Genomic DNA, 22220 nt, shown 5'->3' on the forward strand with positions numbered 1-22220 from the left:
CTAGTTACAGACTGAGGAAGATGGTAAGTAGTAGGATAATGTGGTTATAGAAGCAGCAGAAGACTAGATAAAGTAGGGCCTTGTAAGCCATTATAAAGACAGTGAAATGGAGCGCTGTTGACAAGTGTTGAGACATGATCTAGCTTGGGTTTTAAATTACTCATTTGGTGGGGAATTCCCTGGTGGTGCAACGGTTAGGACTTTCACTGCCAAGGGTCCAGGTTCAGTCTCAGGTCAGGGAACTAAGATTGTGAGCTGCTGGAAGCTGTGAGGCGTGGACTCCCACCCCACCCCCAAAATATTCATTTGGCTGCTGTGTTGAAAGTGGACTACAGGAAGTCAAAGGTAAGGACACTCACAGTAATTAAGGTACAGGATGAAAGTGGCTTGGACCAGGTTGGAAGTGCTGAAGGTAACGAGAAGTACATATCTTGAAATTGGAGCCGGTAGGATCTGCTGTATGGAGAAGGACATGGCAACCCACTCCACTGTTGTTGCCTGGAGAATCCCAGGGATGGGGGAGCCTGGTGGGCTGCTGTCTATGGGGTCGCATAGAGTTGAACACGACTGAAGTGACTTATCAGGATCTGCTGTAAGGTTTGAAGAGAAATCAAGGATGACTCCCAGTGTTTGGCCTTATAAGCTGGAGGAAAATAGATGAGAGTGACTATAGAAAGTACAGGATTTTAGCACTCATTTATTCTCCTCCCCCTCCAACACTCACTTCCTCTAGGATTAGCCCCCAAAACTCCAAATTAAAAATATCCTTCAATTCATCTTTCCTAACCTCTACGAACAGCCTCAGGTCTACTTTAACCTGTTCAGTAGCTAACAAAGTTCTCCTCGGATTAAAAACAGCCATCTATGATAAAAAGCAGAAAGAATTTGCCAATATCTTGATCATTTAATAATCTCTATCCCTCTTCAACTTAGAAGTGGTTCTAAATAGCATATTTTTTGTCTTCTCAAGTTTAGTAGGATTTCACAGCTTTCCCCCACCCCCACAACTAAGGCCTTCTCTAGACTCCCTAATTAAAGCCTTTGTTGCATCTCTACCTAGTCCCTAATGCCTCTTTACATTGTTCTCTATAGTAGTTTTAATTTTCCTTTTTGATATCACTGCATTTGGTTGAAGATTCCCATGTTTTCTGTAATGTGACTGCCTCTACTAGTTTTAAGTTATAGGATGTTTATAACAAATCTGTACTTCTGAGGGTTGGAGTGTTTGCTTATGTATGTAACACAGTCCTGGTGAGATGAAGTGCTTTTAACTAAAAATTCCTTAAAGGATTATAAGATTGGGATTTATCTGCCATTCTATATACCTGCGTTATTTAGCATGGAATTGTAGAGAAGCAAGGCCGCAACTAGAACTCATTTACTCAATTTTCTTAGAACTCAAATTTTCTCAGTCCAAAAAGTGAAAGTGAACTCCCTCAGTCGTGTCAGACTCTTTGAGACCCCGTGGACTATAGCCTACCAGGCTCCTCTGTCCATGGAATTTTCCAGGCAAGAATACTGGGATCTTCCCGACCTAGGGATCGAGTCTGGGCCTCCCGCATTGCTGGCAGACACTTTTACCATCTGAGCCATCTGGGAAGCCCTCTCAGTCCAATGCACTTCACTATAGAAGAGAAAAGAAAGGGATAAAGAATGAGTCACTCAGTCGTGTGCCATTCTTTGCTACCCCTCTCCGCCAGGATCCTCTTGTCCATGGGATTCTCCAGGCAAGAATACATAAGTGGCTTGGCTTTCCTTTCTCCAGAGGATCTTCCGGACCCAGGGATAGAATCCGGGTATCCTACACTTAAAGTGGATTCTCTACCGTCTGAGCCACTGGGGAAACTCAGAATAAGGGCTGGGTTCAAATTCACCTCGCCCTATTTACTAGATATGGGCCCGTTCTATTCGTAGTTTCTAACTTAGGGTTCTGAAAATTAAAAGTTCATATGTGTAATTTCCCAGGCTCAGTAAATACTTGAAAAAAATGTTTCCATAAAAAGTGTTCACGAAAGAAAACTAAAGCCTTTTCGTGTATAGACAATGAGAGTCATGTACAGTGATTCTTTGGCCTCTACATGTCGATTTTGTTGTACCGACTATGTAGGGGTGGTGAAATAGCTGCGGCCTAAGATCACACACAGAGCGCCCAAAATCCGCCTGGACATCAGCCACGGTCGGAAATGTAAAGAGCTGTCCCCGCCGACCCACAACCCACGCTCCCTCCGCCTCACTCTCTCCCGAGCTGAGTTGCTGACAGACACCTCTTCTAGCCACCCAGCCTCGCCTTTTCCCAGCGCCCCGCCCCCTGAACTCGATAGATAGCCAATGGTGACACAGAGTCGTAGGCTCAGTATCCAATCAGTGGCTGGGAGCCCGGAAAGGCATGGTTAGAAGTGGCTGGCGCTGCCAGAAAGCGAGTGGCGCGGCGCAGCGGCAGAGGTAAGATGGCGGCTGTGCTTGCCCTTCGGTTTTGGAGTTAGGCTGCTGCTTCGCCCCTTCTGTTTGTTCCGAGCTGCTACTCTGTCTCAATCAGCGTCAGGGGCGCTTTACTCCTTTTGGCTTCCAGGACCCAGATTCGCCTGTGCTTGGAGTCTTAGGACAAAATGGCGCTTGCACTGGCCTCCGAGGATGGGCAGGGCCCAGCGTTCAGCTTTGAGGCGGGCCGGGACAAAGGCGGCATGCGAGGAGGCGGAGGCCAGGGGTGGGGCGGGTGGGTCTGCGGCGTTGCGCCGCGGCGTGCGGCAGGAGCTGGCGCTTCCGCCTCTTGCTGCTTCTCCCTCGTGTGGCGACCGTGCGAGCCCTTGAGATACTTTCAACGTGGCTGTGGTCGGAGTTGGGGGAGGGCTTGGACAGAGAAGTTGAGATGAGGCAAATTCAGTAACATCTTGGTAGACTTGGGCGGAAGGCAGTTAAGGAGCGTGACTTCGGCCTGGCGTTTTAGAAGCCGCGCGCAGTCTGCCCGGGTATTGTGGAGCTGGGCTTTTCGGGAAGGTTAAGGGCTTTTTGATCTTTGTGCAGCCCTGCAGGTTTTGGTATGAACAGGATTCGGATTCACGTCTTGCCGACCAATCGGGGGAGGATCACCCCAGTGCCCAGATCTCAGGAGCCCCTGTCTTGTTCGTTTACTCATCGTCCATGTTCGCAACCTCGTCTGGAGGGGCAGGAATTTTGCATTAAGCATATCCTTGAAGACAAGAATGCGCCTTTCAAGCAGTGTAGTTATATATCGACGAAGAACGGAAAAAGATGTCCCAGTGCTGCCCCAAAGCCTGAGAAGAAAGATGGGTATGTGTGTGTGTGTGTGTATATATATATATATATATATAGAGAGAGAGAGAGAGAGAGAGAGAGAGAGATACTGTCGTATGTACTTTTAGTTTTTAAGTGAGAGGAAGATGTGGCAGGATGTGGCCTTGGAAAAAGTCGCCAAGTTTTTTAGGCCACGTGTTTGTAAAATTGAAGTTATATATCCTTGGAAAATTTTTTAAAATGGTGAAAACGAGGAGACATCTCCTAGTTGGGCCGTTTTATTATCTCTTTGGCAATTTTACCTTGTGAAGGTTGCTCAGTCGTGTCCCACTCTGCGACCCCGTGGACCATACAGTCCATGGGATTTTCCAGGCCAGGATACTAGAGTGGGTAAGCCTTTCCCTTCTCGAAGGGATCTTCCCAACCCAGGGATCGAACCCAGGTCTGCCGCATTGCAGGCAGATTCTTTACCAGCTGAGCCACCAGGGAAGCCCTGTAAAATAAATTCTTAAGCCTAGGTTCCATGGCTCTTTTGGCTGTCCTTGAATCTTAGGTAATGCAAAATTGTATACATGTGTATTTTTTTTAGGAAAAGATTTCATCATTTAAACTATCCATGCACAAATAATTTGGCTAGATAATTCTGCATTGTGTCCCACATCTTACTACCTACAATGGATTGATTTTGAAGTGTTATAAAATGTAAAATTGCCTCCCAGAACCAATTTTGAGAGATGAAAGTGGATCAGTGTGACTTGTTGCAAAATGATACCAGCATTTTTATAGTTGGAATATTTCCTTAGATGGATAGATCACTAGGATATGTTAACCTGCATTTCCCTTCAGTAATACCAAATGAGTTGACCTTGCCCGTTTAATTACTCTGCCTCACTAGCATTTTTGATCTATAAATGAAGATAATAGTCATTTTGCTTGCCTGAAAATGATCTAAAGATCACTGTCTGTGGAAATCACTGAACTCTTGTGAGAGGGAGCATGAGTATGAAGCGTTCATATTTTGTCTCCTTAGGGTATCCTTCTGTGCTGAACATGCTCGGAGGAACGCCCTGGCACTTCATGCGCAAATGAAAAAGACTAATCCAGGGCCTGTGGGTGAGACACTCTTGTGCCAGCTGAGCTCCTACGCTAAGACAGAGCTGGGGTCTCAGACTCCAGAAAGTAGCCGCAGTGAAGCCAGCCGAATTCTGGGTAAGGATCTTCTTTCTCATAATGGAAAAACAGGAAGAAAGTTAACAGAGAACTTTGGTTTATCTCAGTGCCTTGAACATATGTGGCACTTGAAAGTACAATATTATTATTAATTCATTGCCAGTTTGGGAGAATTCAGGACTGCTGCTGTTCACCAGTCTTTTTGGTTTTAATTAGTGTGTGCTTAGGTTTACTTTATCCTGAGTTTATGACTCTTTCAGTGCTGTTTTTATACTTTACTTTGTTAGGTAAGATAATTTCAGGAAACAATAATTTTGAGTTGACCTTTCTGTCTTTTTGAGGCTATGGTTAACTCATTTGTGTTATAAGTACTTATATTCAGGAAGTATATTTCTTTGCCAGTGCTTCTGTATTAAGCATTTTTAATTTTAAGATTTGGATTGGTGTGTTAAGTAATCTAGTTTTGTGTGGTGGAGTTACAGAGGTGGGAAGTCTTAATGGCTGCTCTCCCTTCCTTGCCTCAGATGAAGACAGCTGGAGTGATGGGGAGCAGGAACCCATTACTGTGGATCAGACATGGAGAGGTGACCCTGACAGTGAAGCTGATAGCATAGACAGTGATCAAGAAGATCCCCTAAAGTAAGTTGTAACTCCACATAGGGCTTTAACATATTTTAGAAGGTAGTATGTGGATTGTAATACTGCATGCTGTTAATAGATTAATAAGCTAGGAGGGTTGAAGGTAGCTTAGCTATTTGTGAGCAGTAATAGCTTCTGCATATTGAAGTGTCATTATTCATCACCATCTTGCCTCAGAGTAGGATTCAATTCTTTTTTTAGAAGTCTTGTAATTTGGGAAAATTTTTGGACATCAAATTCTACATGTGAGAAAATGCAGGGGGGAAATAGATTTCTTGGACATAGGAGTTGAGAGGTGGGTAGAGATCAGAGAAGAGTGATGAGAATTTGTTCTTGACTTAAACCTCAGGAATAAAAAACTGATTATATTTGAATAACAACTTTTTTACCCCCAAAGTTCTGATTAATTTATATTTTATTTACCTTTATATGTTTAAGAAAAATTAAAAGGTGTTTAAGAGCTTCCTTTGGTTTCATGCCTAAGAAAGAGAAACTGATTTAGAAACCTAGGAGTAATTGTCCTAATTACATCTTACTAAGGTTCTGCTCTTTACCTAACCCACGATCGCTTTGGAGTTACAGAACATTGCCACTCAGAAGTCTAATGTTTCTGTGTCTCATAGTTTGGGTTTAGTTTTTGTTTTTTCCTAACTTCTATCTCTTGATACTTCCCACTGACAGTTTAGGTGGAAGAACTCTTAAATAGTGGGAGGGGTGATGCATTTCTAGACTTGACTGTGTTTGACAAATTCTTAGAATAGCATCTTCTTCATTCCTTGGATTCTGAACTTTATAAGAAGTCATTTAGGGTTCTATTTTCTGAGTAGAATAGTTTCATCTATTTCAAGTAATCTGAATTTAGAGAGCTATTCAGGAACTACTTGTTTGGAAAGTCGATGTAAGTAGTTTGAGAAGAAATGCTTGTTTCTAGCAGGATATTTTCACAGTAGAAACTTTATACTAAGCCACAGACAGATAAATACAGATATTTTATATATATATATATATAGATGTGGATATAGATAGATATAGATATAATTTATATAGTTACATTGTGCTTCTGGAAATGCCATACTTGATTGTTTAAGTGATTGTCTTTGGGTGTGGTAAACACTCAGTTTGTAAGGTCCAGAAACTTTATTTTGTCTCTGCTAATCTAGAGTGGGTCAGTCTTCACTGATCCACATTTACGCTAACCTGACTTACATACAGGAGATTGGTGGTTTAGTCGCTAAGTCGTGTCCAGCTCTTGCGACCCCATGGACTGTAGCCTGCCAAGTTCCTCTGTCCATGGAATTCTTCAGGCACGAATACTGGAGTGGGTTGCCATTTCCTTCTCCAGGGGATCTTCCCAACCCAGGAATTCTTCCCAGGATTCTTAACGCAGGATTTGAATCTGGATCTCCTGCATTGCAGGCAGATTGTTTACCGACTGAGCTAGGAGGGAAGCCCTTACAGGAGATTGTTACATGAAACAAAATACCAGTTAATTTTATGAGAAATAATAAGTGGTAAAAGGGCTAGATGTCAGTTTCCCCTGAAAGGAACAAAGGGCAAAAACAATTTAACACGATATGATAAGTGATTCCCTGTTTTGAAATTGGTCTAATAATAAACCTAGACTTATAGTTGTGCGTATCAGAGCAAGAAGAGTTAGTACATGATTTTTAAAATTAAAACCAGCTGTGAATATTTGTGGCTCCATCTTTAAATAAATGACGCATTTGTCACATGATAGGCATTTACCTCGGAGAAGGCAATGGCACCCCACTCCAGTACTCTTGCCTGGAAAATCCCATGGACGGAGGAGCCTGGTAGGCTGTAGTCCATGGAGTCGCTAAGAGTCAGAAACGACTGAGTGACTTTCCTTTCACTTTTCACCTTCATGCATTGGAGAAGGAAATGGCAACCCACTCCAATGTTCTTGCCTGGAGAATCCCAGGATCGGGGGAGCCTGGTGGGCTTCCGTCTATAGGGTCGCACAGAGTCGGACACGACTGAAGCGACTTAGCAGCAGCAGTAGGCATTTACCTTAGTTAGGATGCTCATCTGCCTCCCCAAATGATTTGTTGTAAATTGTAGTCCCCAGTTAAATTCTCTTCTGAGGGTACAATGAAATTAATTTCATTTTAACAAATGATGTTAGGTTAAGGCCTCAGTATTTTAGGGATTCAGGCATTAATGCAGATATGCCCCATTTTCTTGAATATGAATAACCTCATCACCTTGTTTTAAACATTAGATAGTTTTGAAATTTTCACATTTTCTGAGTCTTAGATTTTGCTGTTTTTATAATTTCAGAGTACTTTGTAGTTGTACTTTTCTTATACACAGGTATTATTTCCTGTTTATATTTAAGAAAAGTTTTTGGCAGAGATTATTTGCTCTCAGTCCTAAAGTTAATAGTTTTATTCTGTGTATTTCAGTGATTTAAGAGTTAAATTTTAAAGAGCACATACTTTTTGGATTTAAAATTAGTATATAGTTCATGTATATTTTGCCTTTTATATAATAGAAATAATTTTTACTAGACCAAAGTAGGAGAGTATCAAGTCAAGGTATATATCTAGCTGTTTTTTTTTCTAGAATAAGTTGTTTTTTTTTTAAGTTTTGTTAATTCATTGTTGGTGGCAAAGCTTAATAAAGTTGATGTGGATCTAGGTCTTTGGCAATTAAGGGTTTCTCCAGGGTACTGTATTTTCAGAATATTGTCAAGAGAATGAGCTGAGGACATTGACTAGCCATTGGGATCAGTGTTTTGAGGGCTGGTATAAACTCCAAAATACAAGTGTAGCTTATTTTTATTTATTTATTTTTGGCTATGCTTTGTGGCTTATGGGATCTTAGTTGCCTGAACAGGGATTGATTGATTCCAGGCCTTTCAGCAGTGAGAGCGTAGAATCCTAACCACTGGACCACCAATTAAAAGTGTACTTTCAAATTAGAAGTTGTAATTGTTTGTGATTTTTTGTACTTTAATTAAAATATATTGAGATACATGCTACTAAATTAACACTTTAATTTACTGGTAAGTGATTTTTTCTGTATTAAATTATTAAAGGGAACAAGACTAGATTAATAGAAGTTTTGAGTCTTCTGTATCTTTACTCCTGTTTAAACATAATGGAAATAACTGGGGAGCATAATGAAACATTTTTCCTTATCCACATTTTGAGATCATACATTAGTATCCATTCTTGGGTAGTTTGTTTTTTAATAACAATAATAAAATTCTGTGAAAACATTTTTATTTAGTAAGGTGATTATCTTAGCACTGACTGCTTGTTGAATAGCAAGCCTAAGCCTAACCTTTACTCTTTGCTTCTTTTAAGCTTGGGTCTTATTGTTGTGCCTTCTTATCCTTTTTGAATCATCTTATTCTAGACATGCTGGTGTCTATACAGCAGAAGAAGTGGCCCTGATTATGCGTGAGAAGCTTATTCGTTTGCAATCTTTGTACATTGATCAGTTTAAACGACTTCAGCATCTGCTCAAAGAGAAGAAGCGACGTTACTTACACAATCGCAAAGTGGAACATGAAGCTCTAGGCAAGTTTTATGCCAGTTCCAACAACCTGTCATGGGTTTAATCAACATGTGAATTTGGTAGTTAGATTTACTTCTTTTTTGTTACCTGGACTGGAGAAGGATTTGCTTCTGAAACTGTTTGAAGATGCATCCTTCGTTGCTTGGCAGATAACATCTTGACTGTTTTGACTTTCCAGGTAGTAGTCTCCTGACTGGCCCAGAGGGACTTTTGGCCAAAGAACGAGAAAACTTAAAGCGTCTAAAATGTCTTCGTCGGTATCGTCAGCGCTATGGAGTGGAAGCCTTACTACACAGGCAGCTGAAGGAGCGCAGAATGCTGGCCACAGATGGTGCCGCCCAACAGGTAATTTATGTATATACCTCTAAGGTGTATACATTTGCTTTTACAGAGAACACTTTGCTTTTACGGTGAACGCTGTTGTACAGTTTTGTTTCTAAAATCTAACTTACTAGGCTTACAGGGCTTCTCTGATGGCTCAGATAGTAAAGAATCTGCTTGCAATATGGAAGACCTGGGTTTGATCCCTGGTTTGGGAAGATTTCCTGGAGAAGGAAATAGCTATGCACTCCAGTATTATTGCCTGGAGAATCCATGGACAGAGGAGCCTGGTGGGCTACAGTCTGTGGGGTCGCAAAGGGTTGGATGTGACTGAACGATTAACTCTCACTTTCAAAAGTTTTGTTCTGAAACCTAACTTATTGGACATGGGCTATATTGAGCACTTACCTGGGAGTCCAGAGACATGGGTTTTAGTTCCCTTCTGATCAATTCTGTGCCTGCTCTGATAAATGAACCTCCCTGGACTCTTGTTTTCATCTGCGTATTGAAGGATTTTTATAGATTTCTAAGTTACTTGGTTCAGAAATCTTCATTTCAGAAATAGGCACAGAACACTTAACAGTTTGTGACACTTGTTTTAGAAAGCAGAGAAATAAGTGGAATAAATAACAATGAATGTCAGTAAGTTTGATGAAACAAGTTAAGTGATCATTTTTAAATTTGTTTAAAACTATTTTTAAACAAAATGTCAGAGTAATTCCATTTTTCTCATATTTTTTGAGGCTCAGCATAAGACTACAACTTAAGATAAGTAAAAGATAGGTAGTTTGAAAAACGCTAGGCCTGTGTATCACACTTTTGTAATACGGAGGAGTTGTATTTCAAATTATGGTTGGCTTGTTATTTGGACATGAGGTTGAATTTTTTTTTCCTTTTGCATAACATCGGTGAATAAATTGTTAAATGATAGATAATTTATTTTGACTAACGTGTTTTCTCATTTTAGGCCCATACCACTCGTTCCAGTCAGAGATGCTTGGCCTTTGTGGATGATGTTCGTTGTTCCAATCAGTCTCTTCCAATGACCAGACACTGCCTTATCCGTATCTTTTTTGCTCTGTTTAGTTTGCTAGCTAATCTGAAGGCTAGTGGGGATCTGTGATAGTTTAGTTAATTGAAGATCTTTGTATTCTTTTGGCCCTGAATCAAGGCCAGCAGTTTGCTGAAGCTGTTGGTTTCAAACAGGAGCCTAAAGAAGTCTCTTTCTATGGTCTGTTGGCCATTTCGGATCTTGGAAATGTAATGGTCAATTCATTAGAAAGAAACATCTCAGTCATTGGTGATAGGGGCTAATACTTATTTGTAGTTGATTAATACTAGGATTCCAAAATTTAGAGATCCCTGGTTTAACTTTTTCATTAAAATTATAATGTTAAGTCCAGTTACTATAAAAGAAAATTGTTGTGTATCCGAAAACAGTGGGATGATTCTGAACTGTGAGCCGTCTTTGAATATTATCCTTTTGTGTGGTCAGGGCCATGGCTTGTATATTTTAGTTTTCATTCAAACAGGAAACTTACATTTACAATTCGGTTGTAAAATTTTTTGAGTTGTATCTTAGATTGTGAAAGTGCATCTACATTATGAACATTGAGAAAAGTAACTTTCATAGTTAATGCGCTTTTAAAATATAATCTTTATTATATGAAAAGCATAAATCTTGCTGGATTTCATTTGCCTGGCAAAATACACAAATATTTGGAAAGTAAAATGTATTTACTTCGGTAAGAATGGAAGGAAAACTTTCTTTTTTGAAAGGAAAACTGATTTTTTCTATTCTGTTTATTAAATACGAGTTTATTATTGTAACAAATGTCTGATAAAGGATTATGTCCTTGATATCAGTATATAAAATTTTTATACAGAGTAATTAAAAACTAAAGATAAATACTGAAAACATAATTGGGCAAAGGCTGTCTACGGACAGATTAAAAGAAGTGGTTAATAGTTGAAAAGTTATCATCTTCACTATAAATAAGTGAAGTAAGAAAACAAGGAAGTTTTTTTAATCTATGCATTTTGTTTTTCTCTTTGGCTGCACTGCCACAGCCTGTGAGATCTTAGTTCCCTGACCAGGGATTGAACCCAAGTCCTGGCAGTGAAAGTGCTGAGTTCTAACCACTGGACCACCTGGGAATCCCCTAATCTAGAAATTTGATACTTACCTATGTATGAAATATAATTAGTAAGTTTCAAAAGTTTGTGAGGAAATAGTGAAATGGGCCCTTCTAAACACTGCCAGTGAGACTGTAAAGTGGTACAGGCTTTTTAGAAAGCAGTTTGACAATATTCATATATATTTTTTTTCTTTTTTAATGTTCATGTTCTTTGATGTCATCTCTGGGAATTTAAGAAGATAATCAAATACAGATCAGTATTTTTACATAAAATTCTTCCAACTGGAGACAGCCTTAAAATTTTCAGGGATGGAAAATAGGAAAATTTTGATAAAATGTAATATGGAATATGTTCAGGAATTAAACATATTTAAAGTTTATGAATGACCAGAAAATGATAGTGACAAAAATAGAATATGGAATTCAGTAGAGTATGGTTTTAACTGCATGGAACTAATACTGGGAGGGAATATGACAGAAATGTGACTATTTTTGGATGGTGGGGTTATGAATACCGTTTTCCCTCTGCCTTGTACTTTAAGGTTTTCTTTAGTGGCCTTGAATTACTTTATAAGGCAAAAACCCAACTTATGGATATTAAAGAATATTCTAGGCTTTTTCTTACTGCACTATACTCAGTTTATTAGAATTTTAATATTTTAAAAAAGCAAAGTTGAACATAAAGTGTATTTGAAAAGAGAAGGGAAGTATTATTTTTCTCTTTTATGTTCTTTTCCTTTCCGCTCCATGGTTGCCTAAGTCACTTACCCTTCCTTAAGTCCTTATCCCAGAGAAAGATGCGACTGCCATTGGTGACCTGTTAACTCTTTACTCTGGTCTAATGGAGAGAGCCCTGGACTGAAAGTGAAGGACCCAGTCTCTAGTTGTAGGTCAACCATTCCCTTCTTTGTCTGTTGTCCCCATCTGAAAGGAAAGGGGGGGAGGAGGGGGGTAGAAGGTTTCTCAGGGATATTGTGATAATAACTAAGAGGCTTGTAAAAGTCCTTTGAATTACATGAAAATTCTAATTAAAACATTTAATGGATTAACATTTAAGATTTTGATAATTTAAACAAGGTTGGGCTTCTTAAGCACACAGAGATTGCAGTTTGTTGTTCACTTGATAATTGGTTTTCATTTCGATAGTTACTTGTTTACAGTGAGCTATATCCTGTACCTTGAGAGCAGTAGTGCTTAGCTGGGGCCATTGTCCCCACTTGGCAACGTGTGGAGACATTTGTCCGTCATGGCTCTGGCGGGGGTGCTGCTGACATCGAGTGGGCAGAGGCCGGGAATGCTGCTAGTAAGCATCCTACAGCACACAGATGGCCATAATGCCGGTGGTGGCAGTGCTGTGCCAACTCCGTTTTAGAGAGTTTGGCAAGTTCTAAGAATGGATTAAAAAAAGTAACTTTCTTCAAGAGGTTTATTTGGCTTAAAAATTCTAATGTACATTAGATTTTTTACCTGTAAAAAGTTACCTTAAAATTTGGAGGATTAAAAGTTACCCATACTTGCATAAGCAGTTTATAGAAAATTGGGTACAATCAATTTATAGAAAATTGTGCTTTCTTGTTTAAAAAATGAGCCCAAATTTGAAATGACAGTTGTCTATTAGTTTAGGGAAAACAACTGTGTAGTTAGGATATCAGGAAATGCTAAAACTTGAGAAAAATATATTTTGTAGACTGACTTCTGAAATTTTGCTATCTAATCATGATTTCATTGTTCGTTCATCCTACAGCGCTTCTTTGCCAACTTGGAAATATAGCCCCTTTATGCTTCTACCCATAATAGAAGTTGTTAGGGCTCCTGGAGTGTACTTGGAGTACTTCTTTCCATGGGCCCTTATTAAAGCAAAGTATTTCCTGTTAGAGTATGATACCTAATTATATTATTAGAGCTTCTGTTTTCCCCAGTACACTGCTTCTTTTAAACAAATTTATGTAATAAACATTTTGGAAACACAGTTCAAAATGTTTTTTTAAAAAAATAGAAACAACTTTCTGCCCATCTGCTTAACAGCAGAAATAACGTTGTATCTTTTGACTCTTGGAAGGAGTCTTACAAGAGGTAGGGGCCTCTGCAAGCTATTTGCTTTTGCCCTGACATGTTTCTTCTGGATAGGTATAGATCTCTAGGATCATTACTGTTGACACTTAGCACTATGTTTTTAAATGTTTCATATTTGACCCTCATGGAGAGAATGAGATTAGTGTCTGTTCTAAAGTGTAGACCCTGAAATGGAGGTTGGGGACTAGCTTTACACTACTGGTAGAGCTAGAATTACTCTAGGAAATGAAAGTTTGAGAAATAACTTTAAAAATTGTTACCTGCATTTGATTCTGTATCAAATGTAACTAATAATCTAGTGTAGTCCAGACCTTGAATTTTACATGGCAGACAGCTTTTTTGTGCCTTGGATAGATCCATTTTATTTCCCTTGACCATTTTTCTACAGATATTTGTCAGGACACGAATCAGGTTCTCTTCAAATGCTGCCAGGGGTCTGAAGAGGTACCCTGCAACAAACCAGTTCCTGTAAGCCTTTCTGAGGATCCTTGCTGCCCACTGCATTTCCAGTTGCCTCCTCAGATGTATAAGCCCGAGCAGGTACTGTCTGTGCCAGACGATCTGGAAGCCGGCGCCATGGATCTGTACTTGAGTGCTGCCGAGCTTCAGCCCACTGAGAGTTTACCTCTGGAGTTCAGTGATGTAAGTTAGAGAAGCTCTGCTCTGGTTGGCCCTTGAGGCAAGGCCTTATTTATTAATGGTGAGACTAGGTTAGTCATTTGTGGTTTAAAAAGAAAGAAACTGATAAGTTTTTGAAATGATATGTATGGTCATATTTGTATGTTAACACTTTCATCTGGAGACAGTTTAAATTTACAGAAGTTTTTCTGAGGGCATGATAAGGGAAATTATAAACTAAGAGAAGTTGGAGGAAAGTCTCTTTGTGATTGGATTTATGTAGCTGGGAAATTTGGTGCCCATTCACGAGGTAATTCACTAGAATCTTAACAATACAAATGAATTTCAATATCTACTCAGCAGTGCAAAGTGTTTTGGTTGTGTAGTCAGGGTTATCATTTTTAGATTAATGTGTCCCCCCCAAAAAACATCCCTAAACTTAGCTCTGCCTACTGTTTTTCATTTTTGATAGTTATTAAAGATTCTTTTGTGATCAGACTTGGATATCATTGAACTCTCTAAATATTTACTGTGACAACCTTCTAAGTGTATACACTTCATTGCCTTTTTCAGTCTGCTCCTCGCTCTTAAACGCATCTCTCATTGTATTTGCTTGCCTAATTAGCACTACCCTACTATGTTATTCACTTTAGGGATCATTTGACATTCCCTCTCTCTTTTTAGCACTTGGCTTAATCTTTAGCTTTCTGAGTAAAGGTTTCCATTATTTATTATGAAGATAAATCTTCTGATTTTAATAAGATGTCTTATATATAACCATGGCAAATTTAAAGTGACAAATCTAAATAGAAAATTTAGCGAAGGTTGCAGTATTGTTTGTGTAGGAGTAGAAGCAGGATTTGGATGGCCTACAGTATTGCTCATTAAAAAGATACATCAGGAAAGGCTAATATCTTAAAAAGTGGTACTGATTCAGTAAACAGATTCAGTGAATCAGTAAGCTGATTCCAAGGAATTCCCTGGAGGTCCAGTGGTTCGGACTGGGTGCTTTCACTGCTGTGGCCTGGGTTCATTCCCTGGTTGGGGAGCTAAGTTCGCACAAGCCAAGTGGTGTGGCCCGAAAAGAAGAGTGAACTGAATAAATTTCCTTACCCTCTTTTTTGATTGTATACTGTCTGTGGGCTTAGTATATTAATGCTTGTCACTTTATGATAATAAAATTATACTTTTGGTTGTAATCTTGATTATGATTGCTTTTTAAAACATTTCTTTCTGGACTTCCCTGGTAGTTCAGTGGTTTGCACTCCCCACTTCCACTGCTGGGGCATTGGTTTGATCCCTGGTGGGGAAACTATGATTTGGCAAGGTGCATGGCACAGCTAAAAAAAAGTAAAAACAATTAAAAAATTTTTTTCTTTCGAACAGATTCTTAGGATATGAGAATCTTAGAGATTATATACTCTAGTGCTTTCCAAAGTTTTCCAGTGAGATTGTGTTGAAGAGAGTGTTGAATAGATAGCCTTAGATTGATGGGCAAATTTTTGTCCACTTTTCTTCATTTTTACATGTAAAGAAAACCCAAAGAGGTACTATCTTTCCTTTTTTTAAAAAAAACTTAGTAACATGAACAGATTTATCTGTTTTGAAAACAACCTGATCAAGTACTATGTTGCCAGATTCCCTTCACATAGTAATGTATATATGTAGAAATCAGCACTTGTTTTATTTACATGTACTAGATTGTTAATTTTTTTTATTGTTAATTTTTATTTCATGTGATTGTTAATTTCTAGAGCCATTTCTGTTTTGACCCTTTTGTTTCCCCTTTCACTTGTTTTTGTCATTAATTTTAAAGTGTTCTCTCTCAAACTTTTGATGGTTTAGATCTGAGAAAATATGACTCTCTTTGTTGAAGATTATATTCTTGTTTGATTTTCAGAGAATAATACCACAAAATGTTAGTGATTATGAGATGTGAAAGAATGTACGAGAAGTAACTTCATTTTTGAGACTCTAATGGGTTTTTAAGAGGGACCTTTGTTGTTAGAGGCTTAAAAGTGATAATTAGCTATTTGTACTTGATCATCTATTATGTCCGTGTTAATGTACTTTAGATGAACCACATTGGTCATTTAAAAAGTAGTTTTATTGTTTGGAGGTAAAAATTCTCCAGAAAATGTTGAAACACATTCAGATTCAGTTTTATAAAAGAAATTTTGTCTTCCCATAAATTCTGAATATTGTAGTCTTACTGGGAAAAAATAGTTTCTTAATTATGTGAATTCCACCCAGCAATCCTCCTATGTTCTTTCTTAGATATCATTTCTGTAACTTAATAATAATTTCTGGTAACTCGTGGGAGGACCAGGTATCAGACATTAACACTTGCCTGTTTTCTGTCCTTTGATCTAAGGATATTTGACAAATAATAATTTAATACCTTAATCCTGTTACTTTGAGCTTGCTCTCTTTTTGTGTTTGTTTTTTTGAGTTCTATATTTGACATCAGAACAAAATGTGGATTCTATCCTATGTTCTGGTATGTCTCAACATATTCCTCTTATGTTAGGCGTTTCTGCTGATCCTTTCTTCCTCTTATTTTAGATTCCTGTTCCCAATTTTAATTCTCATAACGGACAGCACTCAATATGTGAAGAAAGCCTTTTTAGTATCTATTTTTCTTTGAAAACTGTCTATGCCATTGTCATTTCGAGACTTTGAAACGTTTTGCCACATTACTTATGTGGGTTCTTTTAAATTTCACATTAGTTAATTATGCAGTTGACTCTTGAACAACATGGGCTTGAGCTTGTGTGGGTTCACTTACTACACAGATTTTTTTTTTCCAGTGCATACTTTTTACAGTCTTCATGATCTGCAGTTGATTGAATCTGAGGGTACAGAACCATGGACACTGATTTCTGACTGGACATTGTGGCCCCTGACCACTGCATTGTGCAAGGATCAAGTGCCTGATAATTGTGCATACTAAAAGAACTGGATAGAACAGTTCACAGTCCACCCCCCCCCCACCCCGCTTCTGTCTGCATCATGCAGGATCTTAGTTCCTTGAAACAAGTACAGGGATCAAACCTGCACCCCCTACAGTGGAAGCATGAAGTCTTGACCACTGGGCTGCCAGGGAGTCCCAGTAGTTAATAGTCTTAACGGTGTGAGAACACTGGTTTCTGTGTACAGAAGTTTCTAACACATCTGAAATAGATGTTAGGTAGCCAGCTAAATCCTTTTCCTTATGTTTCTGCTCAGATTGAGCAGCTTTAAGTCTAGCACATCCTTTATCAGTTCAGTTCAGTCGCTCAGTTGTGTCCGACTCTGCGACCATAGACTGCAGCACGCCAGGCCTCCCTGTCCACCACCAACTCCTGGAGCTTACTCAAACCCATGTCCATTGAGTCAGTGATGCCATCCAACCGTTTCATCCTCTGTCATCCCCTTCTCTCTCCTTCAGTCTTTCCTAGCATCAGGGTCTTTTCAGATGAGTCAGTTCTTAACATCAGGTGGCCAAAGTACTGGAGTTTCAGCTTTAGCATCAGTCCTTCCAATGACTATTCAGGACTGATTTCTTTTAGGATGGACTGGTTGGATCTACTTGCTGTCCAAGGGACTCTCAAGAGTCTTCTCCAACACCACAGTTCAAAAGCATCAATTCCTCAGTGCTCAGCTTTCTTTATAGTCCAACTCACATCCATACGTGACTACTGGAAAAACCATAGCTTTGACTAGATGGACCTTTGTTGGCAAAGTAATGTCTCTGCTTTTGAATATGCTGTCTAGGTTGTTCATAACTTTTCTTCCAAGGGACAAGTGTCTTTTAATTTCATGGCTGCAGTCACCATCTGCAGTGATTTTGGAGCCACCAAAATCACTTTTCCACTGGAGAAGGAAATGGCAACCCACTCCAGTATTCTTGCCTGGAGAATCCTGTGGACAGAGGAGCCTGGCAGGTCACAGTTCATGGGGTCTCAAAGAGTCGGACACAACTAAGTGACAAAACACACACCCACACACACAGTTTCCCTTGTTTCCCCATCTATTTGTCGTGAAGTGATGGGACCAGATGCCATGACAAATTTTCTGAATGTTGAGTTTTAAGCCAACTTTTTCACTCTGTTTACTTTCATCAAGAGGGTCTTTAGTTCTTCGCTTTCTGCCATGAGGGTGGTGTCATCTGCATATCTGAGGTTATTGATATTTCTCCCAGCTATCTTGATTCCAGTTTGTGCTTCATCCAGCATTTCACATGATGTACTTTGCATGTAAGTTAAATAAGCAGGGTGACAATATACAGCCTTGACATACTCCTTTCCCAATTTGGAACCAGTCTGTTCCATGTCCAATTCTTACTGTTGCTTCCTGACCTGCATACAGATTTCTCAGGAGGCAGGTAAGGTGGTCTGGTATTTCCATCTCTTGAATTTTCCACAGTTTGTGTGGTCCACACAGTCAAAGGCTTCAAAGTTATATTCCTTCTTTTACCTTAAGGATATGATTCTTTGTTTTGGTGATCAAAACCAACGGAAAGGATTTCGAATTCTTAAGACTCATTTTTAAAGCATAGAACTTCGCTTTTCTGAAGAAGCTGCATTACTGGAGACATGGATTCTCTGTAAAGGGCCTTGAACACAGGACAGTTTAAACCCTTGGATAGTTTTCGCTCTTGGGAAGCAGAGTTTAGCAGTAAAGCTTAGAAAGCAGAGGCATGAAAGTGAATTTGACACATTGTCTGAGCTTTTATAGCGCTTTAGGCCCTGAATCAAGACCAGTAGTTTGCTGTAGCTGTTGGTTTCAGACAGGAGCCGAGAGCATTGTCTTCCTATGGTCTGTTGGCTTCAGCCCTCCAGTGGGAATAGCCAGTTCAACTGGAAGAAACATAGTCTGTAGAATATAATGTCGTGTGTGTATTTTAAAAGGCAGTTGGATTATGTTAGGTTTAAAAGTCAGGAACTTACTCTCTCTGGCATAATGACTTAACCAGAATGTTTCCTGGCCATTCAGAAGGACTTTCGAGTTTTATTGTCTTCCTTCTTTCTTCCCTATACCTCTTCCTGTTTTACTCACTGGCTGGCTTTGTGGCTGTTAGAATATTTATCAAGTGATCTCATATTGTCCAATCTGTTAAGGCAGTATTTCATTTTAATTTATAATTATGCTGCTGTCCATTTTAGATGCATCACTCATGAACTTAGAGGTTGACTACAGCTAGTCTTAGAAGTAATGCCTGTTGTGGGGAGGGCCGGGTGCTGCACAGGTCTAGTTCCCTAACCAGAGGTTGAACCTACACCCTTGGCAGTGAAGGAAAGCATAGAGTCCTAACCACGGGACTGCCTGGGAATTCCCAGTATATGTTTCTTTAAAATATTTTTTATTGTGGTAAGATATTTATAATGTAAGATTTGCCATTTTAAAACATACTATTCAGTGGTATTAAGTACATTTAAACTATATTGCAATCATCACCACGACCAATTTCCATTGAACTTTCCACAGAACTTGTCTCAGTTCAGACAGAGACTGTATCCATTAAACTGTAACTCCCACATTGCCTCTGTCTCTAGCCCTTGGTAGCTACCATTCTACTTTCTGTCCCTGAATTTTCTTGTTTAAAAAATACTCTTAAAAGCTACTATAGTGGTCTGTGCTTTATTTTTGGCAACAAGAATCAGTACTTTTGGATCTCCTCCCATTTGTTGCAGGCACATTTGTTACTGTTTAAAGGTAGACAAGGGGTGAGGGAAGGATGGGAGAACTGCTGTGAGAGTTGCTAAAAGTAGGCAGACTCTAGCTTGTTGATTCACTTGGTGTTGCTGATAGGTTTTTTTCTTTTTCTTTTCTTAGGATTTGGATGTTGTGGGTGACGGTATGCAGTGCCCTCCTTCACCCTTGCTTTTTGATCCTTCACTAACCCTTGAAGATCATCCAGTCAGAGAAATTGCCGAAGGCCCAGTGGATATTTTGGCAAGTGAAGAATAACTTCAGCCAGGCAGAGAGCTCCATGCTGGCTCTGGCTGGCATGTACTCCCGGGGGTTGAGGTTGTCACCACTAGCTGTGAAGGTGCCCCTGGATGCAGTTTTCCAGATGGGCCTTAGAACATTTACTAGCCCCTGGTCCCCATATCTGGGAGAGCAGGACATAAATTTATTTGGTTAACCAGGAAAGGTTGAGGCAAGGAATGTAGGTAAATTGTTGATTTAAGGGAGGGTTCAGTATTAGAATTGTTTTCATCATAAAAGTTAAGCACAAGCAGTGTGATTTATTTTCTTTGAGCTTTGGCCGGGACACTCATGGCCCTGACTGAAGACCTGCAGTTACACTATAGCTGTTGGTTTCAAACAGAGGCCCAGAGCACTGTCTTCCTGTGTGATCTGTCGGTTGTTCTGGAACCTCAGCAGGGAATGGCTATTTCATTTGGAAGAAACAACCCACACCTTTCCTTTGCATTGGGAGAGCCTCGGGAATGTTACCAGTAATGATTTGTGACTCCAGGGGTCAGGAATAGTCAAGTATGGGGAAGAGCAACTACATAGTTATTTTCTATCTGCTGTCTTGTTCTGGTTGCTTACTGTACATGGGCTTTATATAAGTCAGATTCATGCTGCAGGCCACAATGGATGAGTTTGTAACCAAACTGACTTTGTTTTAACAGGGCCAGATGCAGATGGCTGGAGATGGGTGCAGATCACAGGGACCTCGAAATTCTGAGAAAGCCCCTGCACCACTGTCTCAGGGTGGAATAGCTACTGCAAATGGGAAGCCGGAACCCACTTCTGTTAGTTGATAGCTTGTTCTGGGAACCAGTTGACTTCGGAGGATTTGTATTTCCCATTCTTTAAACAAGTATTTCTGACCCGTCTCTCACTATAAAGGACAGTCCAGACTACCTTGTTTTTCTTTTGGGTTATCGAGTGCTCTAGTCAGATGTTGGGGGCAGGGACCAATAGTGTCTACAAGCTGTGGATGTCTTCCCACTCCATGCAAGGGGGAGAGGTAGGCGATTCCCATCAGAGCTGCTGGGATTGAGAGTCCTGGAGACTGTGCCTAAGGGAAGAGAGGTTTTTGTAATGCTGTTTCCCAAGTCTTGGGATGTTGAGGGACCCAGTGGTTGGTTATCTCTGTCTAGCAGCCTGTATTTTAGCCTTTCCTCACCTCTCATCCTTGGGTACTCTGAAGCTCCTCTCCTCAATGAACTCTGACCCATAGTCTTTGAGAAAATAGCCCACAGAACTGGGCCTTCCTAAACCATCCATCTTGCTTCTAACCTATGTAACTTTCTGTAGTGGCTATCTTATGTAAGATACAATAAAAAATTATTGTACATAGTTTCTATTAAATGTTAAAGTGTTATGAAAGTATAAAACAAGGAGTTGAATGCATGTTTTGTTTGTGTTTGAGAGTGTGGTGTCTATATGTTGGTGGGGGTGGGTTGGGAGCTGTCTGATGGGAAAGGGAAAAGAAGACAGATATCACTTAAAAGATTTAAAAACCTGTAATAAGTAAATGGAAAGGGCTCCCTTATTAAAACCTACTTGTCTAGTTATATTTCTACATATTCCTCCCAAATGGGAGGAATTTTTCATCCTCTGTGCTCCCTCCTCCCACTCACATTTTTTTCTCACAATTAATGGCTGATTGTTGTTTCAAAATCCTCTAAGGCTAGGAGTGGGTGTGGGGGTGTGGGTGTGTGTGGGTGTGTGTAAAGCTAGGAGTGTGTGATCTCACCATAATGTAATATGACAGGGAGGCCAAAAAGTTACCCTTTGTAAAAACTGGAATGGAGAAAAGTTACATAGTTACATTATCACCTTGGCTTTAGTGTATTTCCTGGGAATGGTCAGGAAGTGACTCAGAAGACCTGTCAGATGAATCCTGAGATCACCTTTAATAGGGCTTGCTGTATACTCCAGTTTATTTGTTCCCACTGCTTTCTTGTCTAGTACTTTTTACACTATTCACGAACATCCCATATGCAGATTGAAAAACTTCTGCAACAAGATTAGGGATTAAAATATCTTCCCTTTTTTTTTTTTTCGCTCCACCACACAGCATGTAAGATCTTAGTTTCCCAACAAGACCCCTGCTCTCCTGGGGTGGTAGTGCACAGTGCTAACCACTAAACTGCCAGGGAAGTCCCGTCTTTTCATTGTTTTAAAAAATTACTGGCAAACTGCTAGCATCCATGTCACTCAGTCTGGTGGTTTTATAAATTAACAGGTTCAGGTACCTTTGGCGGGGGCTGGAGGGTGGAGTAGAGGCCATGGAACCTGTATCCTAGAACCCAGAGATTCTGATGGCCACTTGTCTGCAAATGCAAAGTGAAGCGTTTGGAAAAGGCCACACATAGCTACTACTCTCCAAGGTTTTATCCTCTCTAATTAAGATTTGGTAGGAAGAGACTTGGGCTGCATTTATAGCTCAGGAAATGCTGTTGCATGGTAGTCCCTAAGCAAAGGTTACCTGTCAGAAGACATGGCCTGCCTTTAGTG

General features: G+C 39.8%; 1 protein-coding gene and 3 non-coding genes across 6 annotated transcripts; all 4 read left to right on the forward strand.

The window, feature by feature from the left end:
• Positions 1 to 303: 303 nt before the first annotated feature.
• KANSL2 (KAT8 regulatory NSL complex subunit 2) lies at positions 304 to 21057 on the forward strand. 3 transcript variants are annotated; one of them, XM_052639891.1, is made up of 10 exons: positions 304 to 345; positions 3022 to 3288; positions 4283 to 4461; positions 4947 to 5061; positions 8446 to 8613; positions 8790 to 8952; positions 9896 to 9992; positions 13528 to 13781; positions 19575 to 19694; positions 20384 to 21057. In XM_052639891.1, the coding sequence occupies exons 2-10, from the start codon at positions 3038 to 3040 to the stop codon at positions 20513 to 20515; spliced, it is 1479 nt and encodes a 492-aa protein (XP_052495851.1). In that variant the 5' UTR covers positions 304 to 345; positions 3022 to 3037; the 3' UTR covers positions 20516 to 21057. The 3 variants fall into 3 exon arrangements, with proteins under 3 accessions (XP_052495851.1, XP_052495850.1, XP_052495852.1); XM_052639890.1 differs by lacking the exon at positions 304 to 345 and adding an exon at positions 2387 to 2442; XM_052639892.1 differs by lacking the exon at positions 304 to 345 and adding an exon at positions 2431 to 2442 and having other exon boundaries at positions 13528 to 13679.
• On the forward strand, positions 10084 to 10219 carry LOC128049151 (small nucleolar RNA SNORA2/SNORA34 family). Its single transcript, XR_008199514.1, has one exon. It is a non-coding gene; the product is annotated as a small nucleolar RNA SNORA2/SNORA34 family (small nucleolar RNA).
• On the forward strand, positions 18482 to 18613 carry LOC128049152 (small nucleolar RNA SNORA2/SNORA34 family). The gene has a single exon (XR_008199515.1). It is a non-coding gene; the product is annotated as a small nucleolar RNA SNORA2/SNORA34 family (small nucleolar RNA).
• Positions 20022 to 20160, forward strand: LOC128049154 (small nucleolar RNA SNORA2/SNORA34 family). The gene has a single exon (XR_008199516.1). It is a non-coding gene; the product is annotated as a small nucleolar RNA SNORA2/SNORA34 family (small nucleolar RNA).
• Positions 21058 to 22220: the final 1163 nt, after the last annotated feature.

Source organism: Budorcas taxicolor, chromosome 5 (assembly GCF_023091745.1).
Source record: "Budorcas taxicolor isolate Tak-1 chromosome 5, Takin1.1, whole genome shotgun sequence".
Classification (NCBI taxonomy): domain Eukaryota; kingdom Metazoa; phylum Chordata; class Mammalia; order Artiodactyla; family Bovidae; genus Budorcas; species Budorcas taxicolor.

What these genes read in the sequence shown, in the direction of transcription:
- KANSL2 (XM_052639890.1), top strand. Translation starts at nt 2,387, where the DNA reads ATGGTTAGAAGTGGCTGGCGCTGCCAGAAAGCGAGTGGCGCGGCGCAG. An exon ending in GATCAAGAAGATCCCCTAAA is followed by an intron (nt 5,062 to 8,445) that starts GTAAGTTGTAAC and finishes ATCTTATTCTAG; the next exon opens with ACATGCTGGTGTCTATACAG. An exon ending in GACCAGACACTGCCTTATCC is followed by an intron (nt 9,993 to 13,527) that starts GTATCTTTTTTG and finishes ATTTTTCTACAG; the next exon opens with ATATTTGTCAGGACACGAAT.